Raw genomic sequence first — 20,724 nt, forward strand, 5'->3', positions numbered from 1 at the left:
TTTTCCCTCCCCAGCTCTAGGAGTATGTATCGATGTATTTAGCTGATCATGATCACAGCTTCCTAAATGATAGAAACAAGGGAAATGAAATCTGTAGGGAAGGGCAACTTGCCCTAATGAAAGATGGCGGCCACCAGTGACAGCTGGTTACACGTTAGCATTCCAGCTCTATCACGCAGAAATGCGGCGCGCTAGCCAGGACTCGATGGTGTGGGTTGCAGCGGCGCATGCGCGCAGGTCTCGGATGGCTCAGGCTTGTTTACAGGGAGGAGTAGGCCGCAGCCTCGGGCTGTAGTTACCGCCCCCTCGTCCTACCCGACAACGGGAGGCGCTTCATGGGGCCATTGTGAACCGGGGCCATGTACTCCCCGCAGCGCCGGGACTTTCTGTCCGTGACTGTGAACCAGGCCGAGGGCTACAATAACAGCAAGGGCTGGAGGAGAAAGTCCTGCTGGAGGGTGAGTCCGATTATACGGGGAATACAACTCCCAGAATCCCCTGTGCACTCTCTGCTACAGACCTGCCTCAGATCTCATTGGCTGCAGCTGCTTTAGACTGGAGCTGCCCTATGGCTTGGCACACAAACCCCACTGTCACCTTCCAACTGGCACTTTACATGAGCAATAGTGTGAGGCTTCTCCGCAATCAGAAGAATCTCTGTCATTAAAGGGCAAGTTATTTGTGTCTGTCTATTCTCTGCACTGCTGGTTCAGACTGTTGATACAATGTAGGACAAGCAGCTGATTAACAGACCCGCCTTGTTGCACCAGTGTTTTAATAGCAATACACATTTACAAATAACTTTACAAGCCCTGATCATTTTTTAACAACTGTATGTTGGAAATTTGCTTAGAATTATGTTTTATTTGGCACATTTTTTTATTTTGGGATCAACATGCCCTTTAATTCCCTGTCCCTTCACAACTCCCTGCACCCTCTGGGTTTTGTGCCTCTGGAGCTTTGCAGTGAAAGTGACTACAGAGTGGGACCTCCAGGCAAGTGAAGAGCAAGGCCAGATCTGTGCATTGTACAACTAACACCCCCAGCACCTGAGAGAGAGAAGAATTTGTTGTATAAAAGATAAGGGTTTGTATATGAGTCGGAGGGAACCCTGCAGGGCAGGAATGTAAGAACTGGTTGCACAGGCAACATCTGCCTTCTCTAGTACTTAACTCCCTCTGCTTTTGGGTTGCTCTCTTTCCCATGGCCAAGCAGAGAGTGGGGCTTGGTCTCACATTAAAGAACTATATACAGGTTTCACATTACATTGATTACTGTGGGCAGAGATATACCACCTGCTTTACATTACCTGTATAGAGCAAAAACATGGAGAAAGCACTGCTCTAAGCCACTCCCTGTGTCTGACCATGGGAAAGAGAGCAGCCCAGGAGCAGGAATTGGAGAATCAGAGCTCTGTACCTGGGTAAGTACAGGGGGAGATTGGATTCACTTACCCAGGGGGAGGTTCCTGTCTGACCATGAGAAAGAGAGCAGCCCAGGAGCAGGAAGTACAGAGAATCAGAGCTCTGTACCTGGGTAAGTACTGGGGGAGATTGGATTCACTTACCCAGGGGGAGGTTCCTGTCTGACCATGGGAAAGAGAACAGCCCAGGAGCAGGAAGTACAGAGAATCAGAGCTCTGTACCTGGGTAAGTACTGGGGGAGATTGGATTCACTTACCCAGGGGGAGGTTCCTGTCTGACCATGGGAAAGAGAACAGCCCAGGAGCAGGAAGTACAGAGAATCAGAGCTCTGTACCTGGGTAAGTACTGGGGGAGATTGGATTCACTTACCCAGGGGGAGGTTCCTGTCTGACCATGGGAAAGAGAACAGCCCAGGAGCAGGAAGTACAGAGAATCAGAGCTCTGTACCTGGGTAAGTACTGGGGGAGATTGGATTCACTTACCCAGGGGGAGGTTCCTGTCTGACCATGGGAAAGAGAACAGCCCAGGAGCAGGAAGTACAGAGAATCAGAGCTCTGTACCTGGGTAAGTACTGGGGGAGATTGGATTCACTTACCCAGTTCCTGTCTGACCATGGGAAAGAGAACAGCCCAGGAGCAGGAAGTACAAAGAGTTGGAGCTTTGTAACTTGGATAATACTTGGGGGGTGAGGGATTAGATTTACATGCCCATGGGGAGGTACCTAGTTGGTGTAATGCAAATATTTCTGTATTTTGCTCCAGGTAGACTTGCCCTTTAACCTTGCATCATCTGCTCAGCTGAGCACTTCCATTGCTGTTTATTGTTTTTGTAGCCAACCTTTGTGCCGTTAGGGAATAGAGTTGCCTCCTGGAAGCAGCACTGCTCTATCAAGCTTGGTGTGTGCCCTGCAGGCTGGAACCACTTAACCCCTTAATGACCACAGCTGCAGCCATTGTTTATTGCAAGCCAATGGAGACGACCTGGTATATAGATATACTGATACCCTCAGGCAACTGCCAGCGCTTGTGCAGAAAGAGCCTCCTGGAAAGGAGAGATTCCCTTATCAGGGTCCTGTTTCTTTAAGGAAGATGGGAAGTGGGGTGGGGCGCAGGGTGGCACCTGCTGTTGAATTTACCCCAGAGCCCGGGGAGGTTCATGTTACACAGAGGTCCCAGGGTGCAGATGCCATGAATGGAAGTGGATATGGGGGAGGGGCAGGTGAGCGCAGTTGTATATCAGTAACGGGTACAGGAGGCTCAACACATGGCACAACTGCACCTGCTGAGACAGAGTCATGGCCAGCACCGAGGTTATTGGGCTGATCCTCATTCACTTGGTACTGAGCAATTGTTTCCTTATGGGCTTCCGTCATTTGGGCTCCATTAGAGCTCTGTCTGTCTGTCTGTCTACTGTATCTGCAACTGATCTGTATGTCTCCTGTGTGTATTCTCTGCCTCTCAGTCTGTCTCTTATCAATTTAATCTCTCTTGTCTCTGTCTACTGTTTTGTGTGTGTCTCTCTCTCTGTCTAATGTCTGTCTACCTGTCTCGCATCTCACCCTCTCTCAGTGTATCATCTGTCTGTCTGTTATCCATTTAATCTGTCTATTTCATATCTCTGTCTACTGCTCTTTGTATATGTGTGTGTGTCTCTTCTCTAATTTCTGTCATCCTGTCTCTCATCTCCATCTCTCTCTATCATCTAAATGTCTATTATCTATTTCAGCTCTCTCTATCTACTGGTCTTTGTGTGTGTCTCTCTCTAGTTTCTCTCTCTTCTCTGTCTAATGTCTGTCTACCTGACTCTCATCTCACCCTCTCAGTTCAGCTGTCTATCTGTCTATTATCCATTTAATCTGTCTATTTCTCATCTCTGTCTGCTGCTCTTTGTGTGTGTGTGTCTCTTTTCTGTCTAATGTCTGTCTACCTGTCTCATCTCCATCTCTCTCTATATCATTAGTTGATCTATCTTCTCTCTGTTATATGTACTCAATGGGGCTCGTTAATTATCAGTGGGCAAATTTGCACCTGGGCTGTAACCCATGGCAACCATCAACAATCAGTTGATAAATTTCACTGCTCAACCTGGGGCTGTCACTGATTGGTTGCTATGGGTTACTGCCCAGGTGCAAATTTGCCCACTGATAATAAACAAGCCCCAGTGTGTTGTCTGTCCATCTACTTCATCTAGATGTGTATCTCTCCCTGTATCTATCTCTCTGTTTGTCTGTCTGTATTATCAGCGGGTTATCATCTGCTGATGGGTTGGAAGCAGAATAAAGGGGTCAGTCATTGACTGTAGGTGAAGTTGTCCTTTATCCATGGCTGAATGTTCCGGCATTTCTTGCTGTTGCTTATTATAGAGAATTTGATGCTGGTTACCCCTCCCTGCTGAGCTGTCAGTTCCATATTCTCTGCTTTCCTGCTGTGCATGTGCCCCCCATTAACCCCCTGTTGTGTTACAGAAATGGAAGCAGCTGTCGAGGTTCCAGCGCAACATCATTCTGTTCCTGTGCGTTGTACTCGCTGTCTGCACCGTGGTCTCCTTCTCCAACCTGGGCGAGCACTGGAGGGGTGAGTTTTGCTCCTGAGCCGCTGACATGTTTATTCTTCCTCCTGCCTGATCCTCTAGAGGGGTTTTTGCATCATTTGGGGTTTGGATTCGTCCCTCGGGCAGAGCTGTCAGTGGATTACAGCATCCTGTGCTGGGACTGGGAGTAGCAATTTCACAGGTCCTGGGGGGAGTGAGTTCAGAGGCAGAAAGCTATTGCCGTTTCCCTTTTCCACCTCCACTGCTTCCTTTGTTTGTCAGGGGAGAGCTACAGGGAGTTGCTGTAATAGAAGGGATTTATTATTTGAAAAAAAGAGGCTACTTCCACTTTAAGGGACTGCTACATACATACACCTACATATAACATACGTGTTGCTGAGGGTGGGATCATTCGTTTCTATCTGTGTCCCCATTGCAGCCCTAATCAGCCAATCAGAAGAGCATTATGAGTCCCAGGATGGGCCTGGGGTTAAAGCCGTGCTGCCGGCCCCTAAGAGAGAGGAAGACTCAGACCTGATGTTGCTCAAACCTCCTGCTCAGGTACCGGGGACATTAGGAATAGACCTTTCCATTCAATAAATGCAGCCCCAAGCTCATTGCTTGTTTTGCTTCCAACTGAAACAGAGCCACGAATATTGCATTGCTTCTCGAATACAATTTTGCTACTTACCCTTTTCAGAAACCCAGGAGACCCCACAAACGCGGCCCCCCCATCTTGCAGCCACCCCCTACGCCAGGCCAGAAAGTGGAAGACAACGAGCAGAGACCGGACCAAGTTGAGAACCAGCAGCCAGTAATCAGGTACTGGGATCAACGTTGCCCCTAGAATTGGCACATGGGTAGATAACTGGCTCAGGACTTGTAGATTTAAAGGGGAACTTAAGAGTTGATGTGTCAGATTCCATTGGCTTCCTACTTGGTGCACTCCATCAATCCTGTTGAATGTCAGCTGTGTTTCTTTGCATGTTAAAGTGGGTAGAGACTCATGTTGTGACGTTGTGTTTGCAGCTGGCGCGGCGCCGTTATAGACCCAGTCCAACCCTCGGAACCTACTGTGAATAAAGTACAAAAGGCGACTGCAGCTGCTCCGGTTGCCAATGAAAAGGAACCAGGTAATAGAGCACATTTGAGGTCCCACGGGTGCCCCCATTTGCTTTCTCTGACTGATTAAGGGGTTGTTCACCTTTGGATTAACAGTTAGTATGCTGTAGAGAAGAATATTCTGAGACAATTTGCAATTGGTTTTCATTTATTATTATTTGTGGTTTTTGACTTATTTAGCTTTTTATTCAGCAGCTCTCCAGTTTGTAATTTCAGCAGTCTGGTTGCTATGGTTCAAATTCCCCTAGCAACCATGCATTGATTTGAATGAGACTGGAATATGAATAGGAGAGGCCAGAATAGAAAGATGAGGAATAAAAAGTAGCACTAACAATACATGTGTAGCCTTACAGAGCATTTGTTTTTAGATGGGGTCAGTGACCCCCATTTGAAAGCTGGAATGGGTCAGAAGAAAAAGGCAAATAATTCAAAAACTATAGAAAATAAATTATGAAGACCAATTGAAAAGTCGGATAGCATTCTATAACATACTAAAAGTTAACTTAAGGTGAACCATGCTTGTAGAGATGGGAGAATGTTGCACTGTGGGAACTTATATTTTGTTGTTGTTTTTCCTGCTAAGTCCCCATCAGCGAGCGTCAGGAGGCAGTGAAGGAGGCATTCCGCCATGCTTGGAAGGGCTACACGGAGCACGCATGGGGGCACGATGAACTGAAGCCCATCTCTAAATCCTACAGCGAGTGGTTCGGGCTGGGGCTGACCCTCATCGATGCCCTGGACACCATGTGGATCATGGGACTGAAGGAAGGTGAGGATGTGATGTAGTTACTTAAGCCACGCCTTCTGCTGGGAGGGAACAAAACTCACCCCGCCTTGCTGTAACTCACACTAAGCTTTACTTTGGCCCAGAGTTTGAGAAAGCCCGGGAGTGGGTCAGCAATCGGCTCACCTTCGACAAGAACGTAGACGTCAACCTGTTTGAGAGCACAATCCGGATCCTGGGGGGGCTGCTGAGCACGTATCACCTGACCAAAGACCCCATCTTCCTAGATAAAGCTGTAAGTCTGGGGAAGGGGGGTTTAAAGGAGATGCTGGTGTTTAGCTCTGTTCCTAAAATTAAATAATAATAGTATGGTCTCCTCAAAGATACCCCAGTCCAAGGGTGAACAAAATTTCAAAGCTTGCACTATAGATTCGAAGTCGAGATGCGCCAAATCCAGGATTCAGCCTTTTTCAGCAGGATTCCGATTCGGCCAAATCCTTGTGCATGGCGAACCAAATTCTAACTTGCTTATGTAAATTAGGTGTGGAAAGGGAAATCCTTTTTGTCACAAAACAAGGAAGTAAAAAAATATTTTCCCATCTTTTCCCGCCCCTAATTTGCATATGCAAATTAGGATTCTGTTTGGTATTCGGCCGAATCTTTAAGAAGGATTTGGGGAGACCCACTAATAACAATGTAATAGCAAAAATAATAATAAAAGTAAAATATTTTTTATTAGGACATGTATAGCCTAGTGCGTTTCGTGCCAAATGGGCACTTACTCATAGGCTAACAGTCACACCGATGTACATACTTTTTAAAACCGGTGTTGACCAATCAATATAAAATACATCATATAAAATCTATCCAATCCGAAAAAAACTAACCCTAAAAAAATTACCAATCAACATAAAATATGTCGTACCAGATTTATCCAATCAGAGTAAAGTGCATCAAACAGACCTCAGACCAATAGCAATTCAGTGAATAAAAATATAACCAATAAAGATAAAGACATTCAGTGGTAGGAGTTGAGAGAGTGGTTTTTATCCCACACCAAGTGTGATAGTCTATACCTGGTATATTACGGCAAATACATCAATTGAGAAATAAAAAAGAAATACATACACTGGAGCCTCAATTTTACATCCCCTAATTTCAAGTTTCCCCTCATTTTACATTGTTGTTTTGTGGTCCCAGCTATATATTATTAGGGATGCACCGAATCCAGGATTTGGCCTTTTGCAGCAGGATTCGGATTCAGCTGAATTCGTCTGCCTGGTCAATCCAAACCCTAATTTGCATATGCAAATTAGGGCAGGGAGGGAACTTGCATGACTCCTCCCCTCCCTGCTGTAATCTGAGCCCAGAGATATAAGTGAGCAGGGAGAATCAGGCAGGAAGTGATGTCACACCAAGCTAATATGGCAGCTGCTATCCTAAACAAACAGAGAGCTTCTAGAGCTGTTTACTCAGATAAAGCAGAATAAATATAGTCTTATATCTTGCAATATTATGGCTAATCTATTGGCAATAAACTGCTTCGGTAGCTTTCTTCTCCTTTAATCTGGTTCTCAGCCAAGCTTATTAACTGAGATCACTGCATATGAATGGCAGACTAACAGAGAAGCTTGTTAGATAGACCTCAAAGCCTTGACCATGGGAGATTGGCACAAAGAGCTGACAGTTTTTTGCTTATGGGGTCAGGGAGTTTATTAATCCTCTCTTGTGTTTCCTTTCTATGTAGAAAGACATCGGTACCCGCTTGCTGCCAGCCTTCAACACTCCGTCCAAGGTTCCTTTCTCCGATGTGAACATTGGGCGTGGGACGGCCCACCCCCCTCGCTGGACCTCTGACAGCACCGTGGCCGAAGTGACCAGCGTACAACTGGAATTCCGGGAGCTGAGCCGAATCACAGGGGACGACCGCTTCCAGGTACCGCCCACCCCATGTTATTTATTTGTGACATTTTCCAAGTAGATCCAAAGAGCTAACGTTCCCTCATCCTTCCAGAAATCCGTCGATCAGGTGACCCAGCACGTGCACAGTCTGCCCGGGAAACGGGACGGTCTGGTACCGATGTTCATCAACACAAACAGCGGCCAGTTCACTCACCTGGGGGTGTTCACTTTGGGCGCCAGAGCTGACAGTTACTACGAGTATCTGCTGAAGCAGTGGATTCAGAGCGGCAAGAAGGAGAATGGGTAACGTAGACTCTCAGTCCGACCCCAGAGAACTGAATTAAAGGGGTTACATTCACTTTCAGTGTGTTATAGAATGGACAATTCTAAGCAATGTTTCAGTTGGTCTTCATTATTTCTTTTTTTTTTTTATAGTTTTTGAATTATTTTCCTTCTTTTTTTGACCCTTCCCAGCTTTCAAATGGTGGTCACTGACCCCATCTAAAAACAAATGCTCTGTTAGGCTACTTTTCATTGCACATCTTTCTATTCAGGCCTCTCCTATTCATATTCCAGTCCCTTATTTCATGGTTGCTTGGGTAATTGGGACCCTAGCAACCAGACTGCTGAAAGTGCAAACTGGAGAGCTGCTGACTAAAACCCTGAATAACTCAAAAGCCACAAATAATAAAAAATGAAGACCAATTGCAAATTGTCTCAGAATATCCCTCTCTACATCATACTAGCAGTTAATTTAAAGGGGAATACGTGTGTATTTACAGTTTGTGAATCCCCTCAGGTTCCTAGAAGATTACATGCAGGCTATCGAGGGAGTGAAGAAGAACCTTCTGCGGAAATCCCACCCCAACCAGCTGACGTTTGTGGGAGAATTATCTCACGGGCACTTCAGTCCCAAGATGGTAAGGAACAGCGCCCCCTTTTTTTCAAAGTTTGATCCCTGGGATTATTCTAGATATTCAGTGTCTGAAACACTAGGGCTCATTTATAAACACTGGGCAAATTTGCTCCTGGGCAGTAACCCATAGCAACCAATCAGTGATTAGCTTTTTTCAGCCAGCTGCGAGTTGAAAACTGAAAGCAATCATCTGATTGGTTGCCATGATTTACTGTCCAGTGTTTATAAATGAAACCCACTGTAATTGTTCCCACAGGACCACCTGGTGTGTTTCCTTCCCGGAACGCTTGCCCTAGGAGCTCACAACGGCATCACGGCGGATCACATGGAGATCGCCACGGCCTTGATGGAAACCTGTTACCAGATGTACAAGCAGATGGAGACCGGCCTGAGCCCCGAGATCTCCCACTTCTTCCTGAGCGGGGCACAGAAGGGCAGCAAGGATATCGATGTGAAGGTGGGTGGAGCTCATGAAACTGGGGCGGGGCATCTGTTATCCTATACTATTAATCACCCCTCCCTCTGTGTCTGTTACAGCCGGCCGACCGCCACAACCTCCTACGCCCAGAGACAGTGGAAAGTCTCTTCTACTTGTACCGCTTCACCGGTGATACCAAATACCAGGACTGGGGGTGGGAGATACTGCAGAGCTTTAACAAATACACGCGGGTAAGGAAGCCCCTCTGCTGATACACCCCCCTGAGGTTCATTCCTCGCCTCCATTCTAATAATATCTCTTGTCCCGTCAGGTTTCGGGTGGCGGTTTCACTTCCATCAACAACGTACAGAGCACCGAGAACCCCGAGCCGCGGGACAAGATGGAGAGCTTCTTCCTGGGCGAGACCCTCAAGTACCTGTACCTGCTCTTTTCCGACGACGTGGACCTTATTAACCTGGACAAGTTTGTGTTCAACACGGAAGCCCACCCGCTGCCCATCTGGAACTCATAGCGCCACCCGCTGCTCTTTTCCTATTTGGATAAAGCGGGAGATGATCCCATGGTGGGGGTTGTTCTGTTCATGTTTATTCTCTGCACTTCCTGGGAGAAGCTGCTTCCTTCCTGCTCTGTGTAGGGACAGGCGATAGGGCAACCAGCCATTCCTCCGACCAATCACGAGTGGCTCTACTCAGGACTTGGCGGGTATAAAGTGCAGTTATCAACGCTTTTTTTTTCCTCCATCCGACCCCTTCCCAAGTGCTAATTGCTCATTAACGTCTGTGACGCAGCAGAGTTGGGTTGACCTATATAAGGGGCGTCAGGAGACATTGTAACACTCAGGTACTGAAGGGGTTAAAGTAGTTGACGTTCCTCTGGCCATAACTGGATCTCCGGGGCAGAACCCGCCCTGCGTTTTTATTTTACGGGAACACTGTGAAGCGCCACGCAGCGCAGCATCTCATCGCGGATGTAAATATTTCTTGGTAACTTTGCCTCCATTGCGCCTCTTTGGCGTCTGATACGGAACCAATTGTCTCTTTTTTTTTTAGCGGTTTTACATTTTGACCTTTGTACATATCTGAGCCCCCGCCGCGGCGCCCCCTACTGACCATCCCAAGTTTTTCTATGTTCTATCTTCTCGTGTTGAATACAGGGTTAATTTTTTACATCGCCGCCTTGAATTTGCTTTTCCTTCGACGTTCATGGCGGAACATCACGCTGAATGAGGCTCCGCCTCCATATTTATTTCATAGATGTGCCAGTGTTATGCATAAAGGAATATGGAGGTTTTGCCGCAGCCGAGACGTCTAATTGGCTGGAATTCCAGGAGACTGCGCTGGGCTACCTGCAATGGTTTTTAGATTCTCCCAAATCCTATCCCATAATAATCTGCTCCTCTTCTTCACCTTGGTGTATCCCAAGCCTGTCAGAGGGGGTACATAAAATGAAGCACCCCTCCTGGTTTTACCTTTACTTACCCTTTAATCAGCCGTATCATTCCTGTACAAATTCACCTCTGTTCTTATCTAGTAGGTGGTTCAGAAGCAGAACCAGTACCAGAACCAATGTATTGTTACATCAGGAGCTGAACGTCTCTACACGAGGTTTGGTTTTTTTCAGGGATCAAATAATCAGAAAGCCTGTTTTGTTTTTTAAGTTGTTTTAAATATGGTCAATCGAGTGAAGCAATGGATCAGAATAATATATACGTTTGCTAGAGAATTCTATATAAATATATATATATATATATATATATATAAAGGGTTTCTGATTGGGAGACGAATCTGGATATTTGTGTTTTTTTTATTTTTTAATGTTTTTTGCGCCTCACCACTGTACCTGGCAGTGAAAGGGTTATGTGGAGGGTTAACCCTTTGTTGAAATTGACTTAACAGACACGTGTAACCCTTTGCCTACAGGGATTCGGGTTGGGGCGCACTTCTTGTTTACAGCCAATGATCGGTTCCTATTAGAGATTTAATCATTGGGCAGCTTTATTAAAGGGCCACACTCTCTTTTCTTACAGTCAATGTTATTGGTTTGCTGGGATTGGGCCATGCAGAAATATAATTACTCCCCAAACTTTGCATCAGTACATGCCCAGGGTGGGACTGAAGATGCCTACACACAAGCCAATAGTTTGGTTCCTCCAAACCAAGTCAGCAGCTTATTGGCCCATACATATAACCTTTCCTACAACCTGATTGGCCAATATGAGGACCACATTGGAGCTATGATGCAGTCCCCAGTACCCCATGGTCTCTTTATTATACATTGCTGCTCCCACCAGTTCTTAGCCACTATCCCACTCACATTTGGGCCCAAGAACCAGTCTTTTACTGGCAGAAAGGTGGGTTGAGGGTTATGGAATGGCGCCCCATGCTGGTTCATTACATTGTACAGTGACAGTAAAGGAAACATGTAATATAATAAAGCAAATTTTAAAATAGCTGTCTTGTGTCTGCTTTGTATTATGTGTAGGGGGATGCTGGGATTTGTAGTCATCCCCAGAAATAAAGCTCTGTCTCAGAAGGATCAGCAGGGGATGATGGGAACTGTAGTGCAGCAGCAGGTGTCATAGATGAATAAATGGGGATGGTGTGGGTTGGCCAGTAGAGGGAGCTCTTACTCTGACTGCAATGCCCAGTAATAGAACCTCAATAATAAACATGAGTATATTTATCTCCTCCCCCTGCACCCCCGTAACTATGACCCCCCCCAGCAGAAAGGGCCACTTGCTCGTCAAGCTGGAAACAAAGTGAAAGTGGGTAAAAGATCTCTCACTTCTACTACTAACCGGTATTACTGGATGTCACAAGCGCTGTCATTGGTTACCTGCATTCCAGGAATATTTTAGGCTCAAAGGTGCTTAATCCCTCCATGGAACTATAGCAGGGTGACTGTTACCCCAATGTGTCTATATATTTGTAACCTTGTTATGAGCTAAGGGGGCCCAGTCTGAAGTTCAGTTAGGGGGAGATTTGGGGTGAGTGCTAATTTGTACCCTGGGTACCCCTGGAACTATAGCAGGGTGACACCCCAATGTTTCTATATATCTGTAACCTTGTTATGAGCTAAGGGGGCCCAGTCTGAAGGTCAGTTAGGAGGAGATTTGGGGTGAGAGTTTATTTGTACCCTGTGTACCCCTGGAACTATAGCAGGGTGATTGTCACCCCAATGTTTAATGTGCCAAAGTTTTGTCTCTAGTGAGAGTAATGGGTAGAGACTCTCACGCCCCGGGGCAGTTGAGTTGCAGATCAAACAGAAGGTATCACAGCTGACCGGGCTCAGGAAACATTTCCCTTTGTGTTTGTTAAATTGGGCAAGTCGAGGCACGCCGATCCCTGGCCGAACTCGCCTGAAGCCAATGGGTGCCCAAGGGTTATGTGTGTATTGGTGGTGAAGGAATGTTGTGAGTGTTATTACCTAGCACTGGAGATTGGAGCGGCACCAGTGGGCGTGGCTGATGGACATATGAAGCAGGTGAAGGAACATAACTCAAGGTTTCTTGCTTGGGCAGAAGGACAGAAGCAGATTTCTTGAAAAGTCTTTCAGAGGAACATATTAAACAGCCAAGAAAAAAAGAGTGGTGCTTTGCACCAAATTGTTACCCTCAGCCCCAAGTGTGAGCATATTCCGACGGCAGACTCTAGGAATCTACAGGAAGATGGAGAACGGCACGGAAGGCACCACTTATACATCAGATAAGTATCCAGAGAAGATCCTTGATAGGATAGGACAACTACGTGCTGAGCAGGAGCTCTGTGACGTCACTTTGGAGGCTGAGGGTATCTCCTACCAGGCCCACAAGATTATCCTTGCCTCTGCTAGCACTTACTGTAAATTGCTCTTCGCTGACCCCAAAACCAGAGACACCATCCAACTCAAAGGCGTGAAAGCTAATGGGCTCAAGAATGTTCTCAATTTCATCTACACCAACAAGCTCAGGTTGTCCTTGGCCAACATCGAGGACACCTTGAAAGCAGCGGAGGTGCTGTTGGTCCGTGAGGCTATCAAGCTGTGCTTTTGTTTTTTAGAAGACCACCTGACGGACAACAACTCTTTAGAAATCTTAAATTTGGTCACGAAGCACGGCCCGGAAGACTTGAAGCAGAAGGTTATTGGATGCGTTGGTGAACATTACCGACAAATACTGGGGCAATCTGAAAATCTTGGCAAGGTAGACAAGACCACCCTCTGTGAGATGCTGGAAAGGGAGGATATGGTGGAATATAGTGAGTTGGACTTGTTTAATTTTGCCGTGGCTTGGCTGAGGTATGATAGTTCAAGGGTTGTTGAGGCAGGGGATGTCCTAAGGCACATACGGTTCCCTCTTGTTCCCCTAGAAGACCTCCAGAAGCTGCTTAAAGAGACATCCATCATGAAAACAGACTCAAGCTGTTTCAGATACCTACAAGATGCCCTTAGCTATCATGCCCAGCTCTACTCCCAGCCCGTGCTTAACTGGGAGGGAACCCATGTCCGCTCAACCACAGAGAGGTTGCTGGTTATTGGTGGAAGGACATCCAATAATATAGTCTGTGGAAGTATCTATGTTGGAGACCAAGGTGGCAGCTCATGGTCTGAACTCACTGAACTGTGTGTGCCCGTCTACAATCACTGCGCTGCGGTCATCAATGACTTTCTGTTCATTCTTGGAGGGCAAAACCAATTTGACCCAACAGGGAAACATCCATCAAACGAGGTAAGGAATTCTAATGGGAAAACATGTTTTCTTCTTCCATAATGGCATCAGAACTGTACTTCCCCTGGGTCACGTGATAACACGATAATGTGCCTCTGTATAAAATAATGTTCATCAGTAAACTTGGTAGTTGTCCTGCAACTCCCAGCATCCTTAGCTTGCCACTGGGTGTGTCACTGGTTTGTAGACTGGAATAAATAGGAATACCTGTAGGCTATCTACCCCCTCTGCCTCCATGGTTTCTAATAAACAGAGTTTCCTATCCTTGGCAACAGCTCAATGTTCATTAGGGTACCATATTTTTTCCCTTAAACAGTACAAAATGAGGAGGGTATAACTTATTGTGTGCCCAGAACATTCCTTTCCTGTATATTTGTATTTATACATATGGGAGGAGGGAGGTGCCATATTGATTCCCTTAGACAGTACAGTATGAGGGTATAGCTTATTGTGTGCCCAGAACATTCCTTCTCTGTATATTTGTATTTATACAAATGGGATAAGGAAGGTGCCATATTGATTCCCTTAGACAGTACAGGATGAGGGTATAGCTTATTGTGTGTCCAGAACATTCCTTCTCTGTATATTTGTATTTATACATATGGGAGGAGGGAGGTGCCATATTGATTCCCTTAGACAGTACAGTATGAGGGTATAGCTTATTGTGTGCCCAGAACATTCCTTCTCTGTATATTTGTATTTATAAATATGGGAGGAGGTAGGTGCCATATTGATTCCCTTAGACAGTACAGTATGAGGGTATAGCTTATTGTGTGCCCAGAACATTCCTTCTCTGTATATTTGTATTTATACATATGGGAGGAGGAGGTGCCATATTGATTCCCTTAGACAGTACAGTATGAGGGTATAGCTTATTGTGTGCCCAGAACATTCCTTCTCTGTATATTTGTATTTATACATATGGGAGGAGGTGCCATATTGATTCCCTTAGACAGTACAGTATGAGGGTATAGCTTATTGTGTGCCCAGAACATTCCTTCTCTGTATATCTGTATTTATACATATGGGAGGAGGTGCCATATTGATTCCCTTAGACAGTACAGTATGAGGGTATAGCTTATTGTGTGCCCAGAACATTCCTTCTCTGTATATTTGTATTTATACATATGGGAGGAGGTGCCATATTGATTCCCTTAGACAGTACAGTATGAGGGTATAGCTTATTGTGTGCCCAGAACATTCCATCTCTGTATATTTGTATTTATACATATGGGAGGAGGAGGTGCCATATTGATTCCCTTAGACAGTACAGTATGAGGGTATAGCTTATTGTGTGCCCAGAACATTCCTTCTCTGTATATTTGTATTTATACATATGGGAGGAGGTGGTGCCATATTGATTCCCTTAGACAGTACAGTATGAGGGTATAGCTTATTGTGTGCCCAGAACATTCCTTCTCTGTATATTTGTATTTATACATATGGGAGGAGGGAGGTGCCATATTGATTCCCTTAGACAGTACAGTATGAGGGTATAGCTTATTGTGTGCCCAGAACACAGTATGTATCCCCCTATGTGTGCTGCAGGTGTTTCGGTTTGACCCCAGACAAGGATCGTGGCTGCAGGTGGCCGGGATGCAGGATAGGAGGACGCGCTTTCACGTAGAGGTGATCTCGGAGCGGATCATTGCAGTTGGTGGGGGAACACTATTGGGGCATCTCACTAACACGGTGGAAGAATATCGCCCATCAGAAAACAGCTGGGAATTCACCGCCCCCTTCCCAATACCTGTGGCGGATCACGGTGGCACCACTCACAAAGGGATCCTGTACATCTCAGGTTTGTATTTACGTCTTGCCGCCATCTTGGTTTATGGAAAAGGGATAGTCTATCTTATATTCTGTATAACTGTGTTCTGTCTGCAGGGGGTTATTCCACGGGGAGGAGCCTTAATGACGTGTATAGTTACCTGCCGCGGCTGAAGCGATGGGTGGTGAACCGATCTATGACATTTGCTCGATGCGACCACGGAATGGCCAACAGAGGCGAAAAAATCTTCTGCGTTGGCGGGCGCACATTGAATGCGGTAAGTGGGCAGGGTTGGGAGCTATAAATGTCTGGGGGAGGCCCCAGGGAACTGGGTAGGGTTGCCACCTTTTCTGGAAAAAAAATACCGACCTTCCTATATATTTATCATTTTTACCTATTCATAACATTGGGATCAACCATCATTTTTACCGATCAGACCAGTAAAATACCGGCCAGGTGGTGACCCTAGTACTGGGGGATGTTATGGAAGAAAGTGAGCCTGCCCAGTGTGTTGGATAGGCTTTAGCTGGGTCAGTAAGAGCAGATACATGTGTTTGGCTTTAGGCAAAGGAATGGATCCACGTCAATGAGACGGAAGTGTATTGCCCGGCCGCCGACCAGTGGAGCACACTCCAGCTTTCCCCCTTCGACTGCTGCCAGTTCAGCCTCACCGCCCACCACTCCAAACTCTACATCACCGGGGGCGGCTCCTTACGGCGAATGAACAAAGAAGATGGCGTGTTTATCTATGACCCAGAGGCCAAGACATGGAAGAAGGCGGGATCCTTGCCTCGTCCCTTAGTAGACCACGCCTCCTGCGTTATTAAACTGCCACATCACCTGACACAGAACCTTCCGCAGAAGGAGGAGGAAAACTCCAACGTTTCGGCCAAAAAGAAGTCAACCCTAAATCTGTTCATTACTGGGAAAAAGGAAACAGACTCTTGTGAGTCACAACCGACAGTGTGAGAGTGGGACATCCCTATTGATTGTCACCTTTCTTATACATTAGGGGCAACTCCTGCATTCAAGATTCTATATGTTCTATATATATTCTGTATGATTCTTATATTTCTCCCATATGTATAAATACAAATATACAGAGAAGGAATGTTCTGGGCACACAATAAGTTATATCCTCATACTGTACTGTCTAAGGGAATCAATATGGCACCTCCCTCCTCCCATATGTATAAATACAAATATACAGAGAAGGAATGTTCTGGGCACACAATAAGCTATACCCTCATACTGTACTGTCTAAGGGAATCAATATGGCACCTCCTCCTCCCATATGTATAAATACAAATATACAGAGAAGGAATGTTCTGGGCACACAATAAGCTATACCCTCATACTGTACTGTCTAAGGGAATCAATATGGCACCTCCCATATGTATAAATACAAATATACAGAGAAGGAATGTTCTGGGCACACAATAAGCTATACCCTCATACTGTACTGTCTCAGGGAATCAATATGGCACCTCCCTCCTCCCAAATGTATAAATACAAATATACAGAGAAGGAATGTTCTGGGCACACAATAAGCTATACCCTCATACTGTACTGTCTAAGGGAATTAATATGGCACCTCTTCCCATATGTATAAATACAAATATACTGAAAAGGAATGTTCTGGGCATACAATACAATATACCCTCATACTATACTGTCTAAGATTTATATATATATATATTTATATATAGTGCAGCACTTTATAATAAATCAGTATATATACATTTGAATTATTTAAGCCTTTAGCTTCTGTGTCTGGTTCTGGGTAATTAGACAATGGGCCCTAACTGAAAATTGATCTAGGTTGTGCCAAGGGTCATGCAGACAGACTATGCATTTTATTTAGTCTTTATATGCAGATTGTCAGCTCTTAAGGTTTTATGTTCCCTCTATAGGTAGAAAGACAATACCAAGCCACTAGAGGGCAGCACACATTGCATAATCAGCACATCATTGCTTGGGCAGCATGAGTATAATACACAGTGAGTGTATACAGGGAGTAACCGCAATATATCACACGTTGCACTTGCAATTAAATTGCTGTTCCAGTAGCCATTACCCTCTGATTAAAAAGCCGGGTGTTACTTTACACACTGTCTCTCCGGGGCCTTAAACTCCTTACGCTATTCCATTAAAGGCAATTTCCTGATGCTAAATAATTCTGATTGGTTCTCTAAAGATTTCCTGTCAAACACCTGAGCAACCAGAATCCATTCAATTAACTTCCTACACTACCCCCCCCCCCTCCGTCTCACCCCTGTCACATACACATTCTGTAAGGTCGGTGGCACATGGGGAGATTTAGTGGCCTGTGCTAAAACTTCGCTACTGCGGGCGACTAATCTCCCGTATGACTTTCCACCAGGAAGAATGCGAATCACCGGCAGGATGGCATAAGCATCACTTTGGTTTTCTGAAGTTTTCTTCAAAGGCATTTCGGGGAGATTAGTCGCCCTCAGTAGCGGTTTAGGCAACTAAATCTCCCCATGTGCCACCACCCTAAAGGGAGTCTCTCCTGCACCCTTAATCTTAGTGAATTGTATTGACTAACCCTACCCCATCTTGGCCTACTGTCTCCATCTTGTCCTACTGTCTCCATCTTGGTCTACTGTCTCCATCTTGGTCTACTGTCTCCATCTTGGCCTACTGTCTCCATCTTGGCCTACTGTCTCCATCTTGGTCTTCTGTCTCTATCTTGCCCTACTGTCTCCATCTTGCCCTTCTGCCTCCATCTTGGCCTACTGTCTCCATCTTGGCCTACCGTCTCCATCTTGCTCTACTGTCTCCATCTTGGTCTACTGTCTCCATCTTGGCCTACTGTCTCCATCTTGGCCTACTGTCTCCATCTTGGTCTACTGTCTCTATCTTGCCCTACTGTCTCCATCTTGCCCTTCTGCCTCCATCTTGGCCTACTGTCTCCATCTTGGCCTACCGTCTCCATCTTGCTCTACTGTCTCCATCTTGCTCTACTGTCTCTATCTTGCCCTATAGTCTCCATCTTGGTCTACTGTCTCCATCTTGGTCTACTGTTTCCATCTTGCCCTACTGTCTCCATCTTGGTCTACTGTCTCTATCTTGGTCTCTATCCTGGTCTACTGTCTCCATCTTGCCCTACTGACTCCATCTTGCCCTACTGTCTCCATCTTGCCCTACTGTCTCCATCTTGCCCTACTGTCTCCATCTTGCCCTACTGACTCCATCTTGGTCTACTGTCTCCATCTTGCCCTACTGTCTCCATCTTGTCCTACTGTCTTCTCCATGCCATGCTGTTTTTGTAGGCCGAAGTTGTTCTGCAGTCGGAAGTGATATAGGATAGGGCTCAGGCTCGGACTGATTGTCTCTATATAATTAATTCATGGAATATCCAGGCGATGGCTGTGCATCCATCAAGTTTAATTGCAGGAACGAGAGAGAATAAACATGTTATGAATAGGAGGATCCTGGGAAATGAGTCTATTGAAATATTGACAAACCTCCCACGCACCCCTGCTCTGGGACTGGGTGGGGGGGGCTCAGAAATTAGATTAACCCTGTCAATACAGGAATTTCAGTGCAAATGGGAGGGGGGAGTCAGGTTCAGCCACTAGAATTTTTTATTCCACTGGATATGTGGCTCCTTTATTTGCCAGCAGGGGGCAGACTGCCTTTACTCTATGGAACTGGTTGGGGGGGTGCCCCATATGGGTCCCGGGGTCCAGTTCTGGTCTGTGACTCTGGACATCTGCAGACACCCCTGTACCCCTCTCGTGCCCGGCTGTGGCCCCCCAAGCAACTCTGATTATAAAGGAAACAGAGGAAGAGAGAGAGAGAAAAATATTCAGACTCGGGTTTCTTGCTCCGACTCCAACAAACAAACAGGTTGGGGCAGATTGGGGAGGGAGCTCGGCGGCACGCAAGGTGCTAAACAAAGAGACACCCCCCCGTCTGTGTGTATATACAGGGTGTCTGGGAGTTGCATGTAACAGTTGTGTGTTATAATAACATTGATACATACAGGGAATGACCCTCATGTAGCCAATCAGAATGTTCCAGGTGCAGTAGCCAATCAAAATGCAGGAAATGATATTCCCAATTATAGGCTGGGGGGATAGGATCCTGGGACACTGATGATCAGATTTGGGGCCACATTTGGGAGCAAAAGGGAATAAGGCAGGGGTAGTTCTAGCAGGGTATACACCTATATATGTCGTTGGTCTCCCCTTTGTTCCCTGGGGTGGGGGGCTGTTGAACCCAATCATCAGGGTGACGGGGGAGTGCGCAGCTATTTTGGTTGGGCTCCCCTGACCATGTACAGACCCCCCTTATTGTTAAAAGCCAAGTTAGAATCTCCATTTGATGGAAGGTGCTCCCTAATCTCCAACTCGCATGTTAGAATCTTATATCCAGACCATATATACCTTTAATACATATTAACTCTCAGGTTGGGCCCCAACAGAGGACTCTTTGGAAGCAGTTCTGATCCAGTTGTTGGGTACAATCAATGGAGGGGTGTCGGATGGGAGCTGGAATCAGCAGGGCCCCTCCCGCCCGTCCACAAATCCCAGTCTTGTCCCGCTTTGATTTATCTACCAACAACTGCTGTTTACGTGTTTCGTTCTCACACCGGTGTTTATGGATGAGGAACGTCCCCCCCCCATCCATTTGGGACAGGAATCTCTGCCCGCTGCCCAGAAACTAGAATCATATTGATCTTATAATTACAATGTTTTTTCTTTCATTACGCAAGATGGTATGTTTGGGTTTACTTGCCCTTTAAAGGCACGTTGGTTTTCCCTGTGTCAGGAGTCACGTGCAGGTTGGAGCATTGTTACACGTTGTTTACTCACCTGATACAAGAGGTTGCAAATACCCAGGCATCCCAGAAATGCACATTGGAATGTGGCTCCTCTTGCTGGGCCTGGGCCCAAATTCCATATCCACTGACTCACCTGAACCTATACAGATATCCGCTGAGTGGGAGCTGCCATACTGCATAGCAATTGTCCAGTCTCATCCATAGCACCCTCTGCTGGCCAGAATGAGCCCATTTTCCTATGCACATCACACTTCCTGCCAGTTTGGCTGATAGCAGAGGTGTGGAAACAGTTAATAAGGTTTGGGCTCCTCTAAATGTGTCTCTGTCCCCCCAAAACAGTGGTGATTTGGGGAAGATTCTCGGCATCTAGAGGCGGAGC

General features: G+C 46.1%; 2 protein-coding genes across 2 annotated transcripts; both read left to right on the top strand.

Moving 5' to 3' along the window:
* Positions 1-198: 198 nt before the first annotated feature.
* On the top strand, positions 199-11,505 carry man1b1.L (mannosidase, alpha, class 1B, member 1 L homeolog). Its single transcript, NM_001093998.1, is given in 13 exon segments — positions 199-458; positions 3,889-3,997; positions 4,393-4,514; positions 4,654-4,775; positions 4,983-5,086; positions 5,659-5,844; positions 5,946-6,094; positions 7,547-7,735; positions 7,814-8,004; positions 8,501-8,621; positions 8,874-9,074; positions 9,155-9,286; positions 9,367-11,505. Coding segments are annotated over 13 exon segments (1,926 nt in total). The 5' UTR covers positions 199-359; the 3' UTR covers positions 9,568-11,505.
* Positions 11,506-12,153: 648 nt separating this feature from the next.
* On the top strand, positions 12,154-16,642 carry klhl9.L (kelch like family member 9 L homeolog). The gene is made up of 4 exons (XM_018229433.2): positions 12,154-13,761; positions 15,310-15,562; positions 15,649-15,809; positions 16,097-16,642. Exons 1-4 carry the CDS (start codon positions 12,724-12,726, stop codon positions 16,499-16,501), a joined length of 1,857 nt encoding a protein of 618 aa, XP_018084922.1. The 5' UTR covers positions 12,154-12,723; the 3' UTR covers positions 16,502-16,642.
* Positions 16,643-20,724: the final 4,082 nt, after the last annotated feature.

The sequence above is a fragment of the Xenopus laevis genome, chromosome 8L (assembly GCF_017654675.1).
Source record: "Xenopus laevis strain J_2021 chromosome 8L, Xenopus_laevis_v10.1, whole genome shotgun sequence".
Lineage (NCBI taxonomy): Eukaryota > Metazoa > Chordata > Amphibia > Anura > Pipidae > Xenopus > Xenopus laevis.

Excerpts from the sequence above, each read along its gene's own strand:
- klhl9.L (XM_018229433.2), top strand. The coding sequence starts at position 12,724 with ATGGAGAACGGCACGGAAGGCACCACTTATACATCAGATAAGTATCCA. Across the intron at positions 15,563-15,648 it reads AGGGATCCTGTACATCTCAG|GGGGTTATTCCACGGGGAGG; the intron begins GTTTGTATTTAC and ends TTCTGTCTGCAG. Across the intron at positions 15,810-16,096 it reads GCGGGCGCACATTGAATGCG|GCAAAGGAATGGATCCACGT; the intron begins GTAAGTGGGCAG and ends GTTTGGCTTTAG.